The sequence below is a fragment of the Achroia grisella genome, unplaced genomic scaffold, assembly GCF_030625045.1.
Source record: "Achroia grisella isolate CSIRO2021 unplaced genomic scaffold, CSIRO_AGI_Agris_v1 utg642, whole genome shotgun sequence".
NCBI lineage: Eukaryota > Metazoa > Arthropoda > Insecta > Lepidoptera > Pyralidae > Achroia > Achroia grisella.
In genome coordinates this window covers 2,825,418-2,846,415 of record NW_026712979.1, presented here as the reverse complement: position 1 = coordinate 2,846,415, position 20,998 = coordinate 2,825,418, and the positions used below count along the sequence as shown (strand labels likewise).

General features: G+C 32.9%; 1 protein-coding gene across 1 annotated transcript; it reads right to left on the bottom strand.

Moving 5' to 3' along the window:
• Window positions 1-683: 683 nt before the first annotated feature.
• On the bottom strand, window positions 684-4,081 carry LOC131849425 (ribonuclease Oy). The gene is made up of 3 exons (XM_059199502.1): window positions 3,923-4,081; window positions 3,559-3,845; window positions 684-1,637 (listed from the first exon to the last, which is right to left on the bottom strand). The coding sequence occupies exons 1-3, from the start codon at window positions 3,967-3,969 to the stop codon at window positions 1,165-1,167; spliced, it is 807 nt and encodes a 268-aa protein (XP_059055485.1). The 5' UTR covers window positions 3,970-4,081; the 3' UTR covers window positions 684-1,164.
• Window positions 4,082-20,998: the final 16,917 nt, after the last annotated feature.

Below are 20,998 nucleotides of genomic sequence, written 5' to 3'. Positions count from 1 at the left end.
TATTATGGTGCCAATTATTATTTTGGTTTCTTTTAAGTACACAATAATTATGCTACACTTTTATTTTGATACCTGAATGAATAATAGGTATTAAAAGGACTATGTTATAGATAGGTAAATATTTATGCAATTTCAAATAAATATTTTGTATATTCAGTCGATTTTTCAATAATTCCATAGTCAATAGATATTAAGGAATAAAGCAGTGGGAAAATTATAAAAATATACTTATTCCATGCTAGGCTCATAGGGTCACATGCCTATACTTATATTGTCCCCTTATATAGCTTATATACTAGATTTTGCACACTGAATCTGAAAGTATAAGTTTTTACAAATAGTTGTTAGGTTATTACAATATACAGCAATTCAATAGAATTAATCTTTTCTAATATTCAATCAAATGTAGATCAGAAGTGCAAAATGTCACTATGGAAAATTACTAGTGTTTCAATTAGTTTAGAATCATTTTGTGAGAGAGCAAAACCCATGATTGAAGTATAGTGTTGTTACACTGATTCTTCAAATTCAACTGTCATAAGGTGCAAAATTATTCAGCTGAAATCCAGTCATCAAAAAGGCTGGTCACTTACCATAGCTTATATTTAAATTAATAACAATATATTGTCTTCAAATACCCATTAGTAGTATATTTTTGTCTAACTAGGCACTGAAATCACTGAAATCACTGAAATCATCTCTGGAAGGCATATATTTCAATACTACATATGAATGTTGGGTACATGTCCCTTATACCTGATATTAATAGTTCTCATTTCTTTCTAATATCTAATTTAGATATAAATTATGCTTTAAAACAATTTTCTTAGTTTATTCACACAAAAAAATGAATCTATTTATAGATTCTAATGTTAAATGAAATTATGTATTTTAATAGCCACATATGTGTTAAATTTACATTTCTAAAGTTGTTCTTGATATTGAAACATCACATAAAATAAAATTTCATTGCATTGTAAATTTTAAAAAATCATAAAATAAAATTCATTCTAAATTTCAATAAAAAAGAATACTGAATTGAATCTAAATATACATAAACAAATTATTTAATTGCAGGAAGTAATTTCATATTAATGTTAACATATTATACTAAATAAATTTAAATTATTATCACGAGTTATGTGGTATCAGGTGTATAAAATATTATAGTGTCAACCATTGAATCCAAGATGTCAGTTTGTACAATTGTACATACAAGTGTTTAGGTTCTGCCACATTATGAGGGTAGTATATATCTCGGGAAGGATCACAATTTGTCAATACCGTATTGAACTCATCATAATACTTGGTGCCGTCACAATCTGCTAAATCTAAGGTCTTATTAAAGCAAATGCGTATCTCGAATATCTGGTTCTTACCGTCGACTTTATTGCATTCAATTCGCGGTCTCACACCCAACTTCTCCACAACAGCATTATTGATATCTGTAATAGGATACTCTTTTTCTTCTGTGGGCACAATGTTAGCTGCTGTCAGTATATCTAACATGTTATATTTTTTAAGCCAGTCAAGGCCTTGCGAGAAGTATTTCAATTCTGAATTAAGAGGCTCCAACGCGGCAGCGCAGGTGCCGTGTTTAGTCCATTCATGAGACCATAAAGCATATGTTGATGTTTCTGTAATTTTAAAAGTACAACTCTAAATACAATGACAAAGTGTGTCAACAACATCTTGCTACCGCCATCAACTTTCTTTCTTTCAATAAGAAAAGAAATAAGAAAGAAAGGTTATCAACTAAAGGAAGAGTTTGCAATTTGTGTAAGAAACTTAATTTGCCATATCAACTAGTGCTAGTTGATATGGCAAATTAGTGAGTAGTAGAAGAACCTAGATCTACACTATTTTATTCTAATATAACAGTTATTTTGTTTGTTACACTCACTACTTAACTGTTTAACCAACATATGTAGGATAATATAGGCAAATTTTTATTGCAATGAATAATCATAAACATGAACAATGTTATAGGAGGAAATCATTAACATTGTAAGTTGGCACTCCAGTGAATTTTTATTACAGTTGGATTCTATAACTATTGTAGTAAATTATAGAATTGGAATGTAACTAAAATATATCAATTTTTTATGAAAACTTAAATGTCAATCAAGTTTTCTACCTGCCTGATGTTAACCAGTAACCATCTATATAAATTAACAGCACTATGGTCATCACATTGTCACCCCTAAAGGTGACCACCACCACCCCATCCCATGACCACCCCTAATACTCCACATTCATTGTGGGAAGGGAATTATTAGTAATGTGGACTGAGAATCCCATTGCTAACAATGTATCCTTGTCAGGTTGATCTCCACATGGTCCCCCTGGAAACTTTACCATGATGGGCTATCTGATCTCATGCTCATCTGTTAGCCTAAAAAATACCCTAAGTCATTGCCATTCCCCGAGTATTAAAATATCATATCTCTTATTATATAATTTCACTAATCTGACACAAGTAAGCTACATGGCATCTGAAATAAGTGATATTGAGGTGCCTATGCACACATCTCTGGTAATGTTATCAAAAGTTTAATAATAAATAATCTAATCAATAACATAATCATAAGCCAACACTCAACAAAAACAATTCATTGTTGTACATGTCATGTCAGTCAACTCTAAATCATGCTAAAACTGAAAACATTTATTATAACTTTTTTCTATTTATAATTTTGTGGCGATAGACTAAAATATTTCCTTTATTCTGATCATTTATTTGAAACGAAAATGGTATCAGTATAAGTATTTTTATATCAACTTTAAACATTGATAAATCTGAATTTATATTTGTAATCATAACAATTCATTATGATCATAATTTAAACCTATGTATATTACAATACAAAGAAATAATTGGATTGTTATTCCCAATAATATGTAAGATACTTCTAAACATCAAAAATATAAGCTATTAATGCAATAACTTTATTCAGCAGCACAGCTTAATGCCACTGGAGGTGTTACTAGACTAGGAAATTGATTCTTAATCACCCGATAAATATTGAAGCAAGTGTTTCCACTTGCTTCTTATGATTAGTATTATTGCACTTGATTATAATACCTTGAAATGGTTTCCCATTTTAAGGTATTATAATACTGATCACACAAAATATTAGATAATTTTGAAATACACACATGGCTAGGATGCTGCATTAATCAAAACCAACTAAATAACTTGTTAATTTGAATGAGCTAAATTATTAAACAAAGTCCTTTACCATGTATCTGTTTGTATGTATTCATCAATAGATGAGTGATTTTGAAAAACATTAAGTAATGTAAATTAATTTGTTAAAATTCTCTGTAAATTAATTGAATGATTTTCCCATGCAAAGGCAGGACAGGTTTCTCGTTAGTATAAATTATTATTATAATTTGTAATCTTGGAACATAAAAAATATATGTTTATTTAAAATAAATAAGATTCCTACTTTAATGTCTGCTATAGCTAGAGGTTCTGATATTTATTAGGGTAGTTATTAGAGATCTATGATATTACAAGCCATAAATATATAAAATGACTTCTCAACTCACCTGCTTCAATGTTAGGCCATACTTGCAGCATCTGTGCTTCGATAGGCTGGATTTGTTCAGGGTCGAAATGCCATGTTCTATTGCAGAAAGACGGCTCCTTAGTGCCGAGCCTTGTCGGCCAGATGCCGTGAATAGACCAAGAGTCTGGTCTGGTGGGCATCGCACACGAGTGGGACGGATTCTTCTCTTTCCATTCTGTGCAGACAGTTGCCGGCCAGAATTGTGTGAATATAAGCAGGTCGAACTGATGTGCGTCCTTCAGATTTGATGGTTGTACGTAATCCACACTAGTTGACAACAAATTATTACTTTCACATATGGAAAACAAGTAAACATAATAAATTTCAATTTGAATAAACATTACCTTAAATAAAGCGATAATAAAAGCAGAGGCATGCTGTATATAGGCATGTTTATTAAGTACAATTTGATAATATTAATAAATATATATATTGAGTAAAATAAAATTCATGACAAAAGATGTAAAATTGTAAACGAATGAATAATAGAATATTATGTATGAGGAATTTAATGATGTAATGATTGACACATTACAGCTGTTTGGAGTTTCTGTCAGTCTATCAGTCGGTCGGCCATGTTGTTTTATTTTATTATTTTTATTGGTTTAGTAGCGAAGTCTTTTAAGCCAACGGGTCTTCTTTTTTTCATTTTTTAATGGTCAATAAGAGACTGGTGGCATTGCACCCATTTGCACTATCGGTTTATTTAGTAGGGCTCCAGTGGAGGATGATAAAATGAGCAGATCAATTAACCCATTGTGACAATTTTAACAGGAATTGACCAATGGTTTTCAGTTGGTAGGTTTGCAGGGGGACCACGTCGAGGTGGGGCTGATATATTTAATAGCAATGGTTATATGATTATGTTCTGAGTATTTATTTATTTATTATTTATGTGTTATTTAACCTTGTTTGATGCTTATTAATGAATACTGTGACTTTTTATCCTATTGCATTACGTATTGATGCTTTTTATATACTTCATACCTATATAAAATTATAATATGTACTTAATATATTTCATGCATTATCTACAATTCTGTTACTGTACTATGTTTCACATAAAAAATCAATGTGTCTTTATCAACCTGTCTTTATAATTTTTATCCGTTTGTCTGAGTGGTAATCTCAAATCTCTTGTAAAAAATATAATACAATAAACTTCTTGTAATATATAGTATTTTAATTTATTTAGTTCACAAACAAAAATCTATTCCGAATACCACGCGTTCGAAGTTGTGTGTATTGATAGTTATAAATAAATCTAAAATACAGCATGTACTATGAAATTCATACAACTAACTTATATCTTATGTTATGTATATAATACCTGCAAACTCCGCTGCAAGTATGTAGCACTGAATATCAACCGATATCGTCAAAACAATGTTGTAAACTATCTGTGTTCTAGGTACCTACTATAAGTCTCCATTCACTCAATAAGGTATTGATAACTCAGTAATTCTATATATTTCGATATCTTCCGCTCGATGTGAGATCTCGTAGATAGGTACAAATAATTCTCCATCTAAGACATCACGACTCTGTTATTCGTTGGAGTCTATACTGTATAACTTAACAAACCCCTGATAGGCTACGTGTTACTACAATAAAGCGGACGCTGACCGAAGTTTTTTCCAGATCTATACCGTTGGCGGGTAACCTCATTCCGCGTTTTTCTTCAGCCGTCACTCGGTCCGATGCACCAATGAAAAAAGACAATCGCGTGCATCACGAAACTATGATCAACCGCTCAAGTATCCACAATTACTTTGCAGATGCATTATGGACCTTTCTATGACCGTAATTAGCGCCTCCATGTGGGTATAGTCGACTACTTTTTTTTGTAAATAAAATCTCGATCTACGTATTTACGATGGCGTGTGCTAGGTTGTAACGACACTACAAAATATTTACAGATTTGCTAGCATGCATTGAAAACTGAGTGCTTACCAGTGCTGGGGTATATACCGGAATGCTTACCATTGCTAGTCTAAATGTTCGTCTGTTAAGGGGTAAGTACGTAAGCAGTAAAAACAATATATGCATCATAACTAGGGCTCTCAAACACACTGAAAATTGAATAAATACATGGCAAACTTAGGCTGTGCTCAACAAAAATCTGCTTAGTTTGCCAAACTGAAGAGGAAACATTACACATCCTATGTAGTTTTTTTAAAGGATGATAATGGAATGGTGGACCCGCCTGCGCTAACGGTGTACGCAGGCGGGGCACCAGTGGAGGATGATAGGATGAACATGAAATCTGATCAGTTAGCCCAACGTGACAAATTCACCGGAATGTATCACGATGGTTGCCAGGGGGAACCGCGTGGAGGTCGATCTGACATGGTACATTGCTAGCAATGGGGTCATTAGTCCACATTACTAACAATCCCGGGGGATTATTAGTAATGTGGACTAATGAATGAATGTAATGTAGACATATTATAACAACTAGGATGGGGGGGGGGATGGGGATTGTTATAATATGTCTACTTATGTATAAACAAAATATACCCTTTGAAAAGTATACATTCTACCCTGAGGAGATAAAAACCATAGCTCCTAAGAATATCCTTCAATCCTTGTCCCTGACGGGTCTAGGTAGCGAACTTTGAAAAAGGGCGAGTACAATAGATCTTTGCAGGTCTTTACACTTGAAAATAGCCCAAAACCCTCAAAAAAATATGAACGAAAGTGTTTTTTATCTATTAATTGCGGCGTTTTTTTAATGTAACTGGGCTATCAAACAAATTAATGTAAAGTGCGAATACTGTAACTACCATATAGTAATTTTTGTAGCTGTGACGTGGTCGAGTGGAATGAGTAGTCATGCTCACTAAAATGTCCAGACATGTGGCGGCGTAATGGGCCGGGTCATTGGGCTCCCTAAAATATGGTCGAGCGCAGTGATGGCTGGCTCATCCGTCATACTCGTGAACGAGTGCTGCTTGTAGGGACTGGTCCGCTCTTATCATTACGACTGATCTGCTCTTATCACTACGACTGATTTAATCTTATTGTATATTTATATTTGACCCAAAAAATTTGTGCTAGTAGTTTGTATTCACACGTTTCGACTTGTAAATGTAAACTTACAAGGATTATTTAAAAGAGCAACACACAAGTTTCTTGCTCGTTCTTCTTGTGATGAGACAGCTTTCCGAACGAGTGGTAGACAAAATACAAATTGTTATGACTATTCAAAAGTGCTTAAATTAAGTTTATTTGAATAAATGATGTTCTATTCTATTCTATTCTAATTAATGGGACACCTAATGCAAAGTGACAAACGTCGTTTAGAATGACAAAACAATAATAATCCTGGAAATTCAAATAGCCCCAACCCAAGTATGGCGGTGTGCTAGATAGATAGACCACCGAGGCTGTATAATAATAATTATATTAATCTTTCCTTATGTATATAATTATCCTTATCAACGTGTTTGTATGTTTATGTGTTACCTTTTCAGAAATAAGTGGATAAAACTTGATATGCAGATACATTCATTATATCACAATGACGGGCATAGTTTTTATCTAAGAAAAAGCATACAAAATAGCGGGTAACAGCTAGTACATAATTTATATTTTTTTATTAATCAGTGTTACTTTCCAATTCGTGAATTTTGTATATATAACATAATATATAACCTGTGTTATTCTAGAATATATAGTATTATATTATATATATTTCTAATGTCAACATTATTTGTCAATACACAAAAATAATTAATAAAAATTCAATTTTTATGAATGACAAGTTAAAATGTGCTTTTGTATCGACCGAGCCTGAATCATCCAAATACAACATATTATATTAGCATATTTTCTTGCCATCTAAATGCAATTTTTCAGTAGTAATTTAATATAAATATCCATTTCTATTTGCTTCAGTATGATAATGTACATACATAAAGAAAGTATTTGGAAAGTTCAAAAGAAAACATGAAACAGAAGAAAATATTTAGTGTTATAAGTGTGATAGAGTTCTTATAAGAAATATATATCTTTTTTCGAAATTACCAAAATTAAAATGGCATATATTTAAAAAAAAGTATTTGGTAAAGTTCACTTAAAATACTGAAAATAGTTACTAGGTGCCTAACTTTGGATTGCTACTAAAAAAGGTACCGTAAGTTTGAAAATCGAGTAACTTGGTTCCTAATAAAGATTATTATTCGTATATATTCAATTAACTCTCATATTACATTACCTAATTCACAATTTTCATATCATACCAATTCGTAATTTCTCATCAATAATAAGATACCATAATATTAGTTGAATTATGCTCGGTATAACTCCGCAACTAATTTGGAAATTCAAAAAATACGAGTCTGGAATAAAATTGGAACATGATCGTTTAGCAGTTAATGTATGCCTCAGATAGAGGGTAGGTCACCTTGTACAATGTCAGCCGGTTCATCGACACCCGTTGTCGATGTGACCCCTGTCCCACGGCAAGATAAGCTTAACAACAATGTAGGTAGGTACTGTGTAATTCTATTTTGTTGGCACAGATAGGTACGAAATAACTAACATTAAGGGAGAAAGGGATAACAATCACTTTTCACTTCACGCAAGTAATGTCAACTAATTACTCCATCGCAAGCAATGTACCAAGTCAGGTTGAACTCCTCCGCGGTTTGACAAATTGATAAATTGATAGTCATCCTTCACTGGTGCCCCGCCAGCGTAAACCGTTAGTGCAGATGGGTGCACCATTCCTTAAACATCCTCAGGGTTGAAAGGGATTGCAAGCAATGTATCAAGTCAGGTTGATCTCCATGTGGTTCCTCTGGAAACCATCTTGTCAAATTCCTAGTGAATTTGTCATGATGGATGGGCCAACTGACCTGACTTCATGCTCATGTTATCATCCTTCACTGGTGCCCCGCCAACGAAACCATCAACGCAGGCAGTTGCACCGTTCCATAATCATACATTTAAAAAAACACTAACATTACATCTGATGACTACTCTTTCCAGTTTCATTAGAAATTAAAAAAAAAAACAATATAGACTTGCCCGCCTATCTCCACCAGGGCACTCATAACTTCGTGAATTTTGTATATATTAACATAATATATAACCTATGCTATTCTAGAATATATAGTATTATATTATATATAGTATATAATATGTAGTATTTAAATACAGAAAGAATTTCTCAAATCGATGTGGTTCTGTCCTTTATTTTCCACGTAATAAATTCTCTCTTGCGTTTTAATGTTAAGTACAGATTTGCATGTAACATATACAAAGTTACATACAAATCGTAGCAGTCTGAACAATATACTACATATATTATTATGATTTTGTAATGAATAAATTAATGAATGAAAAACTCTTTATTATTCCTCTAACAGTCAGAAAATAACGTTTACATAAATTAATATGTATAAAAATAAATAATAAGAAAACAACAATTACAATATAGAGGTAAAAATGGGCGGCCTTATCGTTAAATAGCGATTTCTTCCAGGCGATATACTGCGCTAAGGTATATTTGCTGACCGGACAATGAAGAACGAACGATGAAATTAGTCATGTAATTATATAAATTCTTAGTTACTACGACATCATTCAGTAGCAACTATACTCTTGGACTACTTGAATACATCACGTGTTATTCAAATTATAATCATCTTAATTATATATAAACAGCATAGTGTATATACCGACAGATATGTACACTATGCTGTTTATATCTTTTTAAAGGGTGCCATCTTACTAACATCACCTAATATTATAGACGTGGAACTTTGTGAGTTTGGATGGATATTTATTACTCTTTCACGCAAAAACTACTGAACGGATTTTGATGAAGCTTCACAATAATACAGCTTATACATCAGAATAACATATAGGTTATAAATTTCAGGCCGGTGAAAACGCGGTGACAGTTAGTTATTGAAATAAATATAAGGGTCAAAAACGCTTTAGAGACGCCTCTGGTGTGCAAATATTCATAAGGTCAATCGACAAAGGTTAGTTGAATGCTAAGAAATATAATAAATTCAAGAATAGAAATTTAAGTTTAATTAATTAGTGTACGTATTAATTATAGTTATTGTTTTTATTTAGGAGTTGTTTATTTTGTTTTGTTTAAGATTGAAAATATAAACGACTTAATTAGGTACATTTTGCAACTGATTCATTTTATCAACTGATTATCAAAATACGAAATTATTCTAAATTTGACGATATACTTTTTGTATTTAATTGTGTAATATAGGAATATTTTCGTAAAAACTGAATTAAAAATTGTGTTATTTTTGATAGGATTCGCTTGACAAATCAAATCAGATCAAAATATCTTTATTTACGTAAATCTATTACGGACTCTTATGATATGTCAAATCTACCGTGCTCAGTTCGGAGTGCTTTCAAGCTAAGAAGAACTGAAAAGAAATACAGCTCTTATTCTTTTCAAAATGTGCTTGTACATATTTATAAAACTACAGATGAATTTTTAAATTCAAATTAAAAAGCAAAGTTTGACCACTCTGAATACGTCAAACGTAGTGAACAAAATAAATACGTCAAATAAACTTAGAAACGTAACTAATCTAATGCAGATAAGAATTACACCGGTATGATATTGTTTAGATGGATGTGCAACACGGCCATTGCTCTCAATCGCATTAAAATTAATGTATTTATAGAAAAAAAGGCGATATACGTATGCGTTTCCGTACGAGTATGCGGTTGGAAAAAGTGCGCGCGCGCCGGGCGCGGGCCGTGACGCGTTTTTCTGATAAATTAGCGTTGCTCGACGGTGCAGGCACGCGACAAGGCGCTATTACTTGTAATTCGCACTTCATGCAATTGTTATACTGTGGGGAAAGGTTAGCTGAGTGCATTCTTATTGATTTTTTTCACATAATCTATTTCCATATTAATGTGAAAGTCTGTCTTTATTTTTTTATTAATAATAATTTGTTTTACTTAATGTTAGCTTCAATACATAAAGAACACTCAGTTGACTAATTTGTTACTTACATTTCAAATTTAGAACCTTAGTCAGTCACTTGATATTGGTGGCGTCACTATTATGTCGCCACTAATAGACATAAAGTGGAAGGGAACAAGGAGGGAACGGCCTACTTTCTTGCTGTTCGAGGTAACCGAGACAAGTCCGTGGAACACAGCGACGCAAATTATGTAGAGTGTCAAATTGAAAAAGGAATAAAAATCAAGTACTGCTGCAACGAGGTATCATTACTGAAACTTCTCAATAGACATACTAATATTATTAACGTGAAAGGATGTCATTATTTATTTTTATTAATGATAATAGCGTAATGCAACCTATCTGCGCTAACGCTGGCGGGGCACCAGTGTAGAGGGACGCGTGTGGAGGTTAACCTTCATTTACATTCTTAGCAATGGGTTTTAAGGTCCATATTAGTAGCTACTTCCCCGCTGGGGGAGTAAGATAGCTGAGTGCATTCAATGTTGTTATTGATTTTTTTTACATAATCCGTTTCCATATTAACGTGAAAATCAGTCTTGGTTTTTTTTTTTAATTCATGATAATGGAGTTATTCAACCCACCTGTGCAAACGGTACCTTGACGCTAGCGGGGAACCATTGGAGGATGATATGATGAGTATGAAGTCAGTTGAGTTAACCCATCGCATCGTGACGAATTCATCAAGAATTAACTATGATAGTTTCTATAGGGTGATCGCATGGAGGTCGACCTGAGATGGTAGATGGCTAGCAATGTCACCATTACTAACAAATCCTGCATGAGTTTTTGTTACTTTTTAGCAAGTAAACGCCTAAATTTATCTTGGTAAAATTTGACGATCAGATAAATTGTATATGGACATTTTATCTCAAAAAAACAGAAAAAGTGTAATAACGAGTAAGTTAAGTATAGCTGAATATTATTACTAGACTTTTTATGGTTGGTAACAAAATAAACCTACTCTAGTGAAAATTATATGAATAATGAATATATAGGTACTTATACTATATTATTATTGTATAATTAGTATTGTCATTAATTTAATTGAGGACCCCGCTGTTTAGTATGTCACCTCACTCTCGATGGTCGCGGGTTCGATTCCTCGTACGGTATAATCATTTATACTCATGAGTTTGATTATTTGTATTGGACAAGTTGTTATCTATGTATATTATGTATGTATTTACAAAAAAATGTAATGTAATGTATTTATATAAGTTGTCGAATACCTATAACATAAGCTCTGTTTGGTTTGGGTCTAGATGGCGTTGTTTCATAAATTGTCGTGAGATATTATTAGTCCAGTACCACAACGCAAGCTTAGCTTATTGCTTAGCTTCGGAATAGATGACGTTGTAAGTATTGCCATGAGATATTATAACTATTAATGACTTTTGAGACTCGTAGTTATATCATAATGTTACCTTATGTATATCTGGCAGTAGAATCGACTTCTCTTAAATTGGCCTTATGTTTTATTGATTAGTCATCTGGTTCCATTAATCTACGCCTTTTTAGATGACATAACTTTTAGAACATCTGCTCATAGTCTTCAATTGAAATAGAAATAATCTTTATTCAAATGAATCAGTACAAGCACTTTTGTATAGTCATATTTTTATTCAATCACTCATTCGGAACGCAGATTCATTACAAGAAGAATGAGCGAGAAACTTGTGTGTTGCTTTTCTGAATAGATGTTTGTTTTTGAATATTACACTACTACACAATAACAAGTAAGAGGGATGCGATATTCAACATAGAAACCTCTACGCACTCATTCTTAGTACAATCAGATAATATTGTCAGCGCTCCTACTATATATACATACTAGCTGTTCCCGCGACTTCGTGTGGAATTTAACTTTATATATATAAAAGTTATCTAAGTTATATAAATATAACTTAGATACTTTATAATATATAGTCCTTATTACAAAACTTGTAAAAAATGTTATTTTGGTGTATGTAACGTATTTATATTAATTTGCATGTAGTAAAAAATGGTCATGTCAATATTACAAAAAAACACTCCAATTTTATTTATATGTATAGATGTCTGTTAAGTTTTTTCTACAAAAACATTATTATCATTTACATTTACAATTGTATGATAAACATAGAGAAAATTAAAAACAATACGTACATCTCTTTGGAAATATGGAACAAAAGCATATGATGGTAAAAAAACGAAATTTCATCCGCCTGAAATTTAAACCCTATGTTATTCTGGTGTATAAGCTATATTATTGTAAAGTTTCCTTATTTTGCGGGAAAGAGTAACATCCATCCATCCATCCACACCCATAACTTCCGCTTTTTTATATTATTAAATAAAAATTAAATATAGTATTTGTACCGCCACCAACTTATCTCTGCAGCACAAAGTTATGTAATTAATATTATTTTTTTATATTTTCAACTTTGTGCTATTTCTGAGGGAGGTTTTTATATAGGGTATAATTAAGGGTCGGCAACGCACACGTGACGCCCCTGCAGTTTCAGATATGGCTACGGTAACCGTTTAACGTTTCAGATGGACCGTATGATTCTTTGTCCCATAGTAGTATAAAAAATGTAACTGGAATGCAACTAAGCTGACTTAATATATGATGGCAAATAGTAACCGGGGCTGTATACTTGGAATAACTTCAGGGGCACCACAGCGTCTGAAAATGCTTATGGCAGCCCTTAATGCTTTGCTATTCTGAAGAACTAAAATGCTTACCTCTGTATCTTATAATTTCACGATCACATCTCATTCTTTAATATAAAATTGGTGCAGGGAAAAGGTATTGTTGGTAATGTGGATTGATGACCCCTTTGCTAGCAATGTATAGTACATTGCTAGCAAAGGGGTCTGGTCGACCTCCACGCGGATCCTCTGGAAACTATCATTCCGGATTAACTGGTCAGACCTCATATTCAACTTATCATCCTCCACTGGTGCCCCGCCAGCGTAAACGGTAGCATGAGGACACGCCAATTATCATCCATTAAAAAAAATAACGGGTTGGTTCAATGTGAGACAGTGGTACTACGCAGACAAGTACGTAAACTTTATAGTTTACTCGAAACAAAAAAAGGAAAATTAAGTGTTCATACTATTTTTTATTGAGAGGATTGAGCTATTCCCAGGTACTTAGACCTGTAGCACTCCGACCTGCATAGATATATTGTGCTCACCTATTTTCAGAGATCGCTACCTGGACCTGTCAAGCACAAGAATTGAATGATATTCGTAGGAACGGTGGTATTTATCTCCTCATGATAGTATATAATTTCTAAAGAAGATTTTCCTTTATGCAGGAGTGGGCTACAACCGCATAGGATGTGAAGTGGAGTTTCCTCTTCAGCTTGTCAATTGTCTATACTAAGTGATTTTACATATTGCACCCCATGACATGACAAAGGTATTAATATCTCACATTTTCATTCCTCAAGTTAAAAAGACAATTCCAACAGTACTGAATTCCTATCTCTAAGCACATTTTCCCTCCATTCGTGTCGTGTCACGCTGACCAATTACAGCGCGCAATTCAAATATGGAATGTGGTTTAAAATAGCGATGTGTCGCTGCGCCTCCGCACGCTACCCCGTGACGTCAGCAGGAATCCGACTCGGAAATGAGTCACGAGTCACTCACTCGACACTGAGTCACAGGGAATGCGGTTTATAGGCTCCAATATCCAAGCTGTGACATGGATGACCATATTTTATGTGCAATTTAGATGACCTATAGATGTATCGATTCTGAGAAACATCTTTTGGTAGAATTCGATCTTAATACGAAATTAAAATCATTTATAATTTTTAAGTTGCATTTATGGTTATTAAACTCGCAACGTACCTATAAATCGAGTCATAACGAGTTTTAAGGCATTTGTGACCCGAGTTCCCAGCAACATGCTGACTATCTTCATGAATGAGGACTACTGGTCGAAGGGTGTGGTGGGGCGCTACCGTGGCAGATTGCCATCATCATCCGTCTTTGCTTAGAATTATCATTATAGTTATATTTAAATTCACTTGATTGTTTTCTCCAAAGTATTCATTACACAGAAACAATATGTACAAATAATAATAGATTTATATATGCACAGGAAATAAGGAGCGACCGTGAATCACTAAAACCCATCTTTTCCAGACAAATTTTTTAGTATACCTGCAACAGTTTCTTTGGAACTAATTATAGATTGTATGTGATCTATAGCATGCCGTTTGACTTTCAATATTAATTGAATTGTTTGACGTGATGCCTACTGTCGCATTCTGCCATCGCATGGTCCGCCATCGACATGCAATTCACCTACTAGAAAGTATTATGTTTGAATCCAAAGTGAAATTACGATGGGTTCACGAATGAACTTGGTATCGAGGTTTTCAAATTCAAATTCAAAAATATCTTTATTCATGTAGGTCTATTACAGACTCTTATGATATGTCAAATCTACCGTCAGTTCGGAATGATTTCGAGATGAGAAGAACTGACAAGAAACTCAACTCGTATTTTTTTTTAATGTTGTACATATTTACAATAATACTATTTCATTTAAATTCAAATTTGGGAGAATAGAGTGATCACCAGCATATGCTATATATAAAAAAAAAAAAATCTAATCAGTGTTCGCAACCTGAACAGACCAGTCCCCACAACTCGTTCACGAGTATGACGGATGAGCCAGCCATCATTGCACTCAACCATATTACATTTCACAAGAGATCAATCTTCCTGCGGTTTTTCCGTATTAAAATTATAGCATAATTTTTATTTCAATATCGGCAGTTCGATCCAGATACTCCTGGATATCCGAAGAGTCATTTTATACTCAGGATGGTACAAAACAAGATTTTTTTCATCTTACGACTTCGACAAACAAATCTACGGCCCATCTGATGGTAAACGGTTACCGTAGCTTATGGACGCCTTAAACACCTAGGGAGTAACGTGTTGTCGGCCCTTAAGAAACCTCAATACCGATGACAACCTTATTATGATCTTATTATAGTTCTATTTAAATCTATTTTTACACGTTGTATTTTTACTTTTAAATTTTCCGATCTTACAGACTTTTTTAGACTATTTACCATTAGGCGGACCGTATGCTTTGTTTGGTGTATAGGTACGTTAAGTTTGGTTTTACACAAAATATGCTTTTATTACCGAGACCAAACTTTAACTTTATGATACTACCTAACAGACCTCATAATAAATTTACCATAAAGCAGCCGTCATTACGGAATAAAAAAAACAACATATACAAAAACGTTATCAAGCAGTGAGAGAGCCTTGAACTGTGGGATGGCAACCTATTAACGCCCCTGATGTCATGTCGTAGAATTCTAGGTTATCTGAGTTATTGTAAACTCTCGTCATAGTAGTCACACGAGCAGTGACGTCACACCAGCTGATGTGGACTCCTTGATATGTTTGCTGCTTGGTATGACAATATATGCATATTTGTTATTTATCACATACTGACCATAACTAAAAATATAATATATTTTTTTCTCTTTATTTTGGCAACAAACAATCGTTATATAAATATATAAATGTACCAATAAATGTATTTTTACAATAGACATTGAGTGCCGAAAATTTTTACATAATTAAATAGTGAGCCTAGTGGACTAAAATTAAAACTACAAGTTTTAAAAGAATGCGATAATCTTACAAAAAATATATATTATAGCAACGATATTTTTGCTACATAATTCGATTAGATTATACAGATCCTACAGTATATATAACAATCTATATTTTATTGGCTAATAAAGTTTATTATTATTATATTATATTAACTAGCAGACTCTGTGACCTGTTTCTAGTGACCACGTTTACGTGACGTTAACATTTTGCTATGAGATTTAAGTTTGTCATTTTTATTAGTTCAAGTGTACTTTTTAAAATATTAGGTCCTATTATATGAAATTGGCGTTTTGTAAGGGAGTAATATCATCTTTATTTGTCTCAAATAAAAAGTATTAGTTTTTATTATTAAAGATGATTATTATAGTTATTATTATGTCATAGTGATGACAGCAAATCTTGAAGTTGTTTCTTATGGTAATAAAAAATAATAGTACTTAAATTTAACTCTTAATGGAAAAATAATAGCAATTAATTGGACTGCTGGCTTGTGATTTTATGACGGATGTGAAATAGAATTGTTTTTGTTGGATTCCATATGATTTTCAGAGCGTGTAGGCTTTCGTATCAATTCGTTCGCGTTTGGAATTGAATTTGAATTATGAAATGTGTGTACTTTATTATAAACTATTACTCGTGACATGGTCTGCTTTTTTAAATGAAATATAGTCTACATCCGTCGTCGTGATATGAACTATCTTCACGCCAGTGCTACCTGTTACTTTGTTTCCATTTTTAGATAAAATTTAACTTATTATTTTAACCTGATATTCATGATACTATCGCTTTATGCCAAGTTTAATTAAGATACGTTCAGCCATTGACTCGTGAAAAATAATAAATAACAAACAAACACACCGCATAATAGTAGTATTAGTATGGAATATTTTATCTATCGTATTTATATGGATTAGTATATTTTTAAGTTAGTAGTATTGGAAGTTTACTTTTAGTAAGAGCAGAATGCCGTAATCGAATAAATTAAGTCTCTGAAAAAAAATATGACAGTTGCTAAAAATTTTATCAATTTATTGGATTGACCTTCCTGTGATGGAAACTCCAATGATAGATCAGAGAGTCAAAATATAGGCACACCCCCTTTATGTTAGATTCAGATTTTTCTAGCGAAATTAGGATATGTAAAGTTTTGTGTTCACCAGGTCATCGAAAATAGATAATATCTCTGAATTATTTCAATAACAATAATAGTTATCTCAGGACAATTCACACAGCGCCATCTAGACTCAAGTTAATCTAGCTAAAGCTTGTGTTACGGGTACTAGATAACTGATACAAATACAACGATATATATTTTTTCGTAAATACATAGAAAACACCCAGACCGATACAAACAATCACGAATGCAAATGTTTGTGCCGTACGAGGAATCAAACCAGCAACCATCGTAAGTAAGGCGATGTGCTAAACAGCTAGACCACCGAGGTTGTCGTTTGGAACTATGGTTGTGAAGTTACATTTATATTGACATAGAGTAATAGGTTTTAATAACGCTGTTTTATATCAGTGTATTGTAAAAATGAGATCGATTTGCAAGTGGTCTTCTCCGCCATTTTTTATCCGATCCAACGGGTTTTAAGTGACGCAACTGAGAGTTAATTTTAGCAATTTAGGGCAATGAACTTTGCTCAATACTTACATACAGTTTTCCACTGGCATGATCAGTAGCCAGCACGGTAGCAGCTACCAGGATCACAACGATTCAATCATAATGTTTGGCCAAATTTTATTTTTGGTCATGGTCATAGACTCTACATCTCGGGTAACTAATGTATATTACATTAGTTACCTACACAAATATATATATTGTATACTACTACAAAAATTTTGGGTCTAGCACTATAATTATAATAATGTAATATCTCAGAACAATTCACACAGCGCCATCTATGTACATAGTCCCAAGTTAAGCAAAGGTTATGGGTACTGGACATCTGATATAAGTACATAGATTAGTTGTTGTAAATACATGCATATTATACATAGATAACATCCAGAACGATAAAAACAAATACACATGAAAGCAAATATTTGTAACGTGCAAAGAATCGAACTCGCAACTATCGGAAATAAGGCGGTGTGTTAAACAGCTCGTCCACTGAGGTTATAAAATTTTGGAAGATTCATATTTACTACAAAGTCAGTGCAAATGTTACAGTCGGGTAGAGTTATTAGTTATTAAATGTCTTGTCTCGATAATCTACCTTTGCGTCAAAAGTCATTAAGAATCGTTCAGTGATTTAGTCGTGAAATGGTAACAAACAAACAGACAGACGCATGTTACCAGCGGCTTCGTCTGTACAAGTTTTATTCCCTTATTTCACCCCCTCCCATATAATTTATTGGTTAAGAAATAGCCTCATGCTACAATTTATTTTTTCACCGGCTCTCCATAAATAGCAATCAGCACTATACAGTCCAACAGTTCGCAAGCAATATATAAGATATCACGTGTACAGTGCACGTTGTTGACCCTAAAGAAACCCTACTTGTTACTTGATCAGCAATATCCAAAGAGTATCTTTAAAAGATTTTCTTGTTGATAAAAAAGCCTGTTCTCTAATTTGTCAATTAATATTTGCATTTTTTCTGTTTTATGTCTGATCTCTCCACCAATAAAAAAAAAACAACAATAAATTTAGTTTATTAAATGTCGTTATTGAAAAAAGAAATAAAAAGGTTGAAATATTTTTTGAATTTTATTATAAAGAAAATATAACTTAAAACTTAAATCGCTTCTACAATATAACATTCCGTTATACTGTCTCTCTCTGACAAATTAGTACATTTTCCCTATTTATACTGCAAAATAATTGCATTGTTTGAGATCTTTGGAGTCAACGCCATACTCATTTATCTTTGAGATCGATTTAAGTTTGTTATAATTCTATTTTTGTTAAATACCGCGAAATTTCGTAATTTACTTTTTGTTTTTATTTATTCGTATGAGAACAGCAAAACCACCATACTGCTTAATTACTTTTTAATGATATATATGCCCGTTGCATACATCTTGTTGCAACGTGCACAGTGTAGTCTACATAATATGACAGCTCAGATTGCTGCAATGCTGATCTTGGCGGGAGCGAAGGAATTTGAAGTGTAACAAATTTATATGGCGGTTTAAAAATGCATTGCAATACTTCGAGAAGAGCGTACACAATCGTATTTGTTTGTCTCTCAGCGGGAGCACTTGATATAAATATAAATAGGTGAATACTAATATAATATAATATAATATTGTGTTCATTTTATTTGCGTAGTCATGTATTGCCATTTATTACATTAAATATAAGATTTAATATTATCAATAACTATACGTTCTTGAGTTTTAGATTGGAGTACTTGTTTTGGAGAGTAGGTTGAGCTGAGGAGAATATGAAGATGGGAATTTCAACTGTTGCTTTTTACAAGTTTTTTTTACAGCCACTGACATTAAAACTAAAATTTTATAGCAGCCAATAAATAATTTTATTTCCATTTTATTAACAGTATCTATCAATTTTCAAAAAGAATAAAACCAACAATCTGTTCCATTAAACCAACTACTAGTACTATTAACCACGAGGTTGGGCGTTAACATATTTCTCAATCCAATTACATTAAAAAGTACAAGTCTTTTGTACCTTTTTATGTATAAAACTAACTAAAATAATAAATTAATCAGTAATTCTTTTTGTAATTACTTTTTAACAAAACAGGTGCAAGTTTAGACTTCACTTTTTTATTGTACAATGTTGAATCAAGCATAAGCATAGGCAAACGGTTACCGTGTATGAAATACCACGGTTGTCATATCTCTTTGACGAAACTTAATTTTTTTTAAGAAATTAATCAAGTATGTACCAAAATACTTAATAATGTTTTGTATTGACGGTACATACGATTTTTAAATATACCATAGTAGGAATACTACCTCCCGTGCTAATTTCCTTAATGAATGATAATGGAATGGGTGCACCGTTTGCGCTTACAGTTTACGCAGACGGGGCACCAGTGGAAGATGATAAGAGGAACACGAGGTCAGGTCAGTCAGTCAGTCCGTCAGTCTAGTCAGTGTCAGTTTAGCCCATCTTTGCAAATTCATCAGAAATTTATCATGATGGTTTCTAGAACCTCGTGAAAGTCAACTTGCGGTGGTATATTGTTAGCAATGTAGTTATTAGTCCACAATCACAATCACAATTACTAACAAACTCATTTTCCCTTCTGTCGTCCTGATAAAAATTGTGTACCTAGTTACTAATATATTCCAATAAAAGCTCTAATGTATTAATTTATTATATACATAAAATGTAGTCAGTGTTTATTTGCTCAGTAGATCAGTCGTATTTCGTCTTACAGTATAGGCGTTACAACGTACCTACAAAAATTTGCATTTGCTCATATATAAGGATGTTTTTTGCAAGTTATAAAAATAAATCATTCAACCATAATATTTATAAGTCAGTTTTCCTCATTCTGTGTTACACGCGTCGTGAAACATTGCTGACCCAGTTCTGTTTATTTGCAAATTGCGTAGATTTTAATTATTTGTGTGTTCATGTATTTATTTAAATTGACGATTTGTGATTTCTAATGTAACCTGAATCGCGAACAAGCTGACGGTTTGACGGTCCACGGTCTAGTGGTAAACATTCACCATCACCCCATGGTCATGGACGGTTGTTTGCACATGTCTCTTTATCACCAGTGTGGTATATAATGAATATATATCATAAACAACACCACCGACATCACCGTGGTATTTTTCATGCGGTTTATTGTT

Bases quoted from the DNA above. Each gene is read 5' to 3' on its own strand.
- LOC131849425 (XM_059199502.1), bottom strand. From the start codon at position 3,969: ATGCCTATATACAGCATGCCTCTGCTTTTATTATCGCTTTATTTAAG. The intron at 3,846-3,922 runs GTAATGTTTATT...GTTGTCAACTAG, and splicing joins TTATTATCGCTTTATTTAAG to TGTGGATTACGTACAACCAT. The intron at 1,638-3,558 runs GTGAGTTGAGAA...TTAAAATTACAG, and splicing joins ATGGCCTAACATTGAAGCAG to AAACATCAACATATGCTTTA.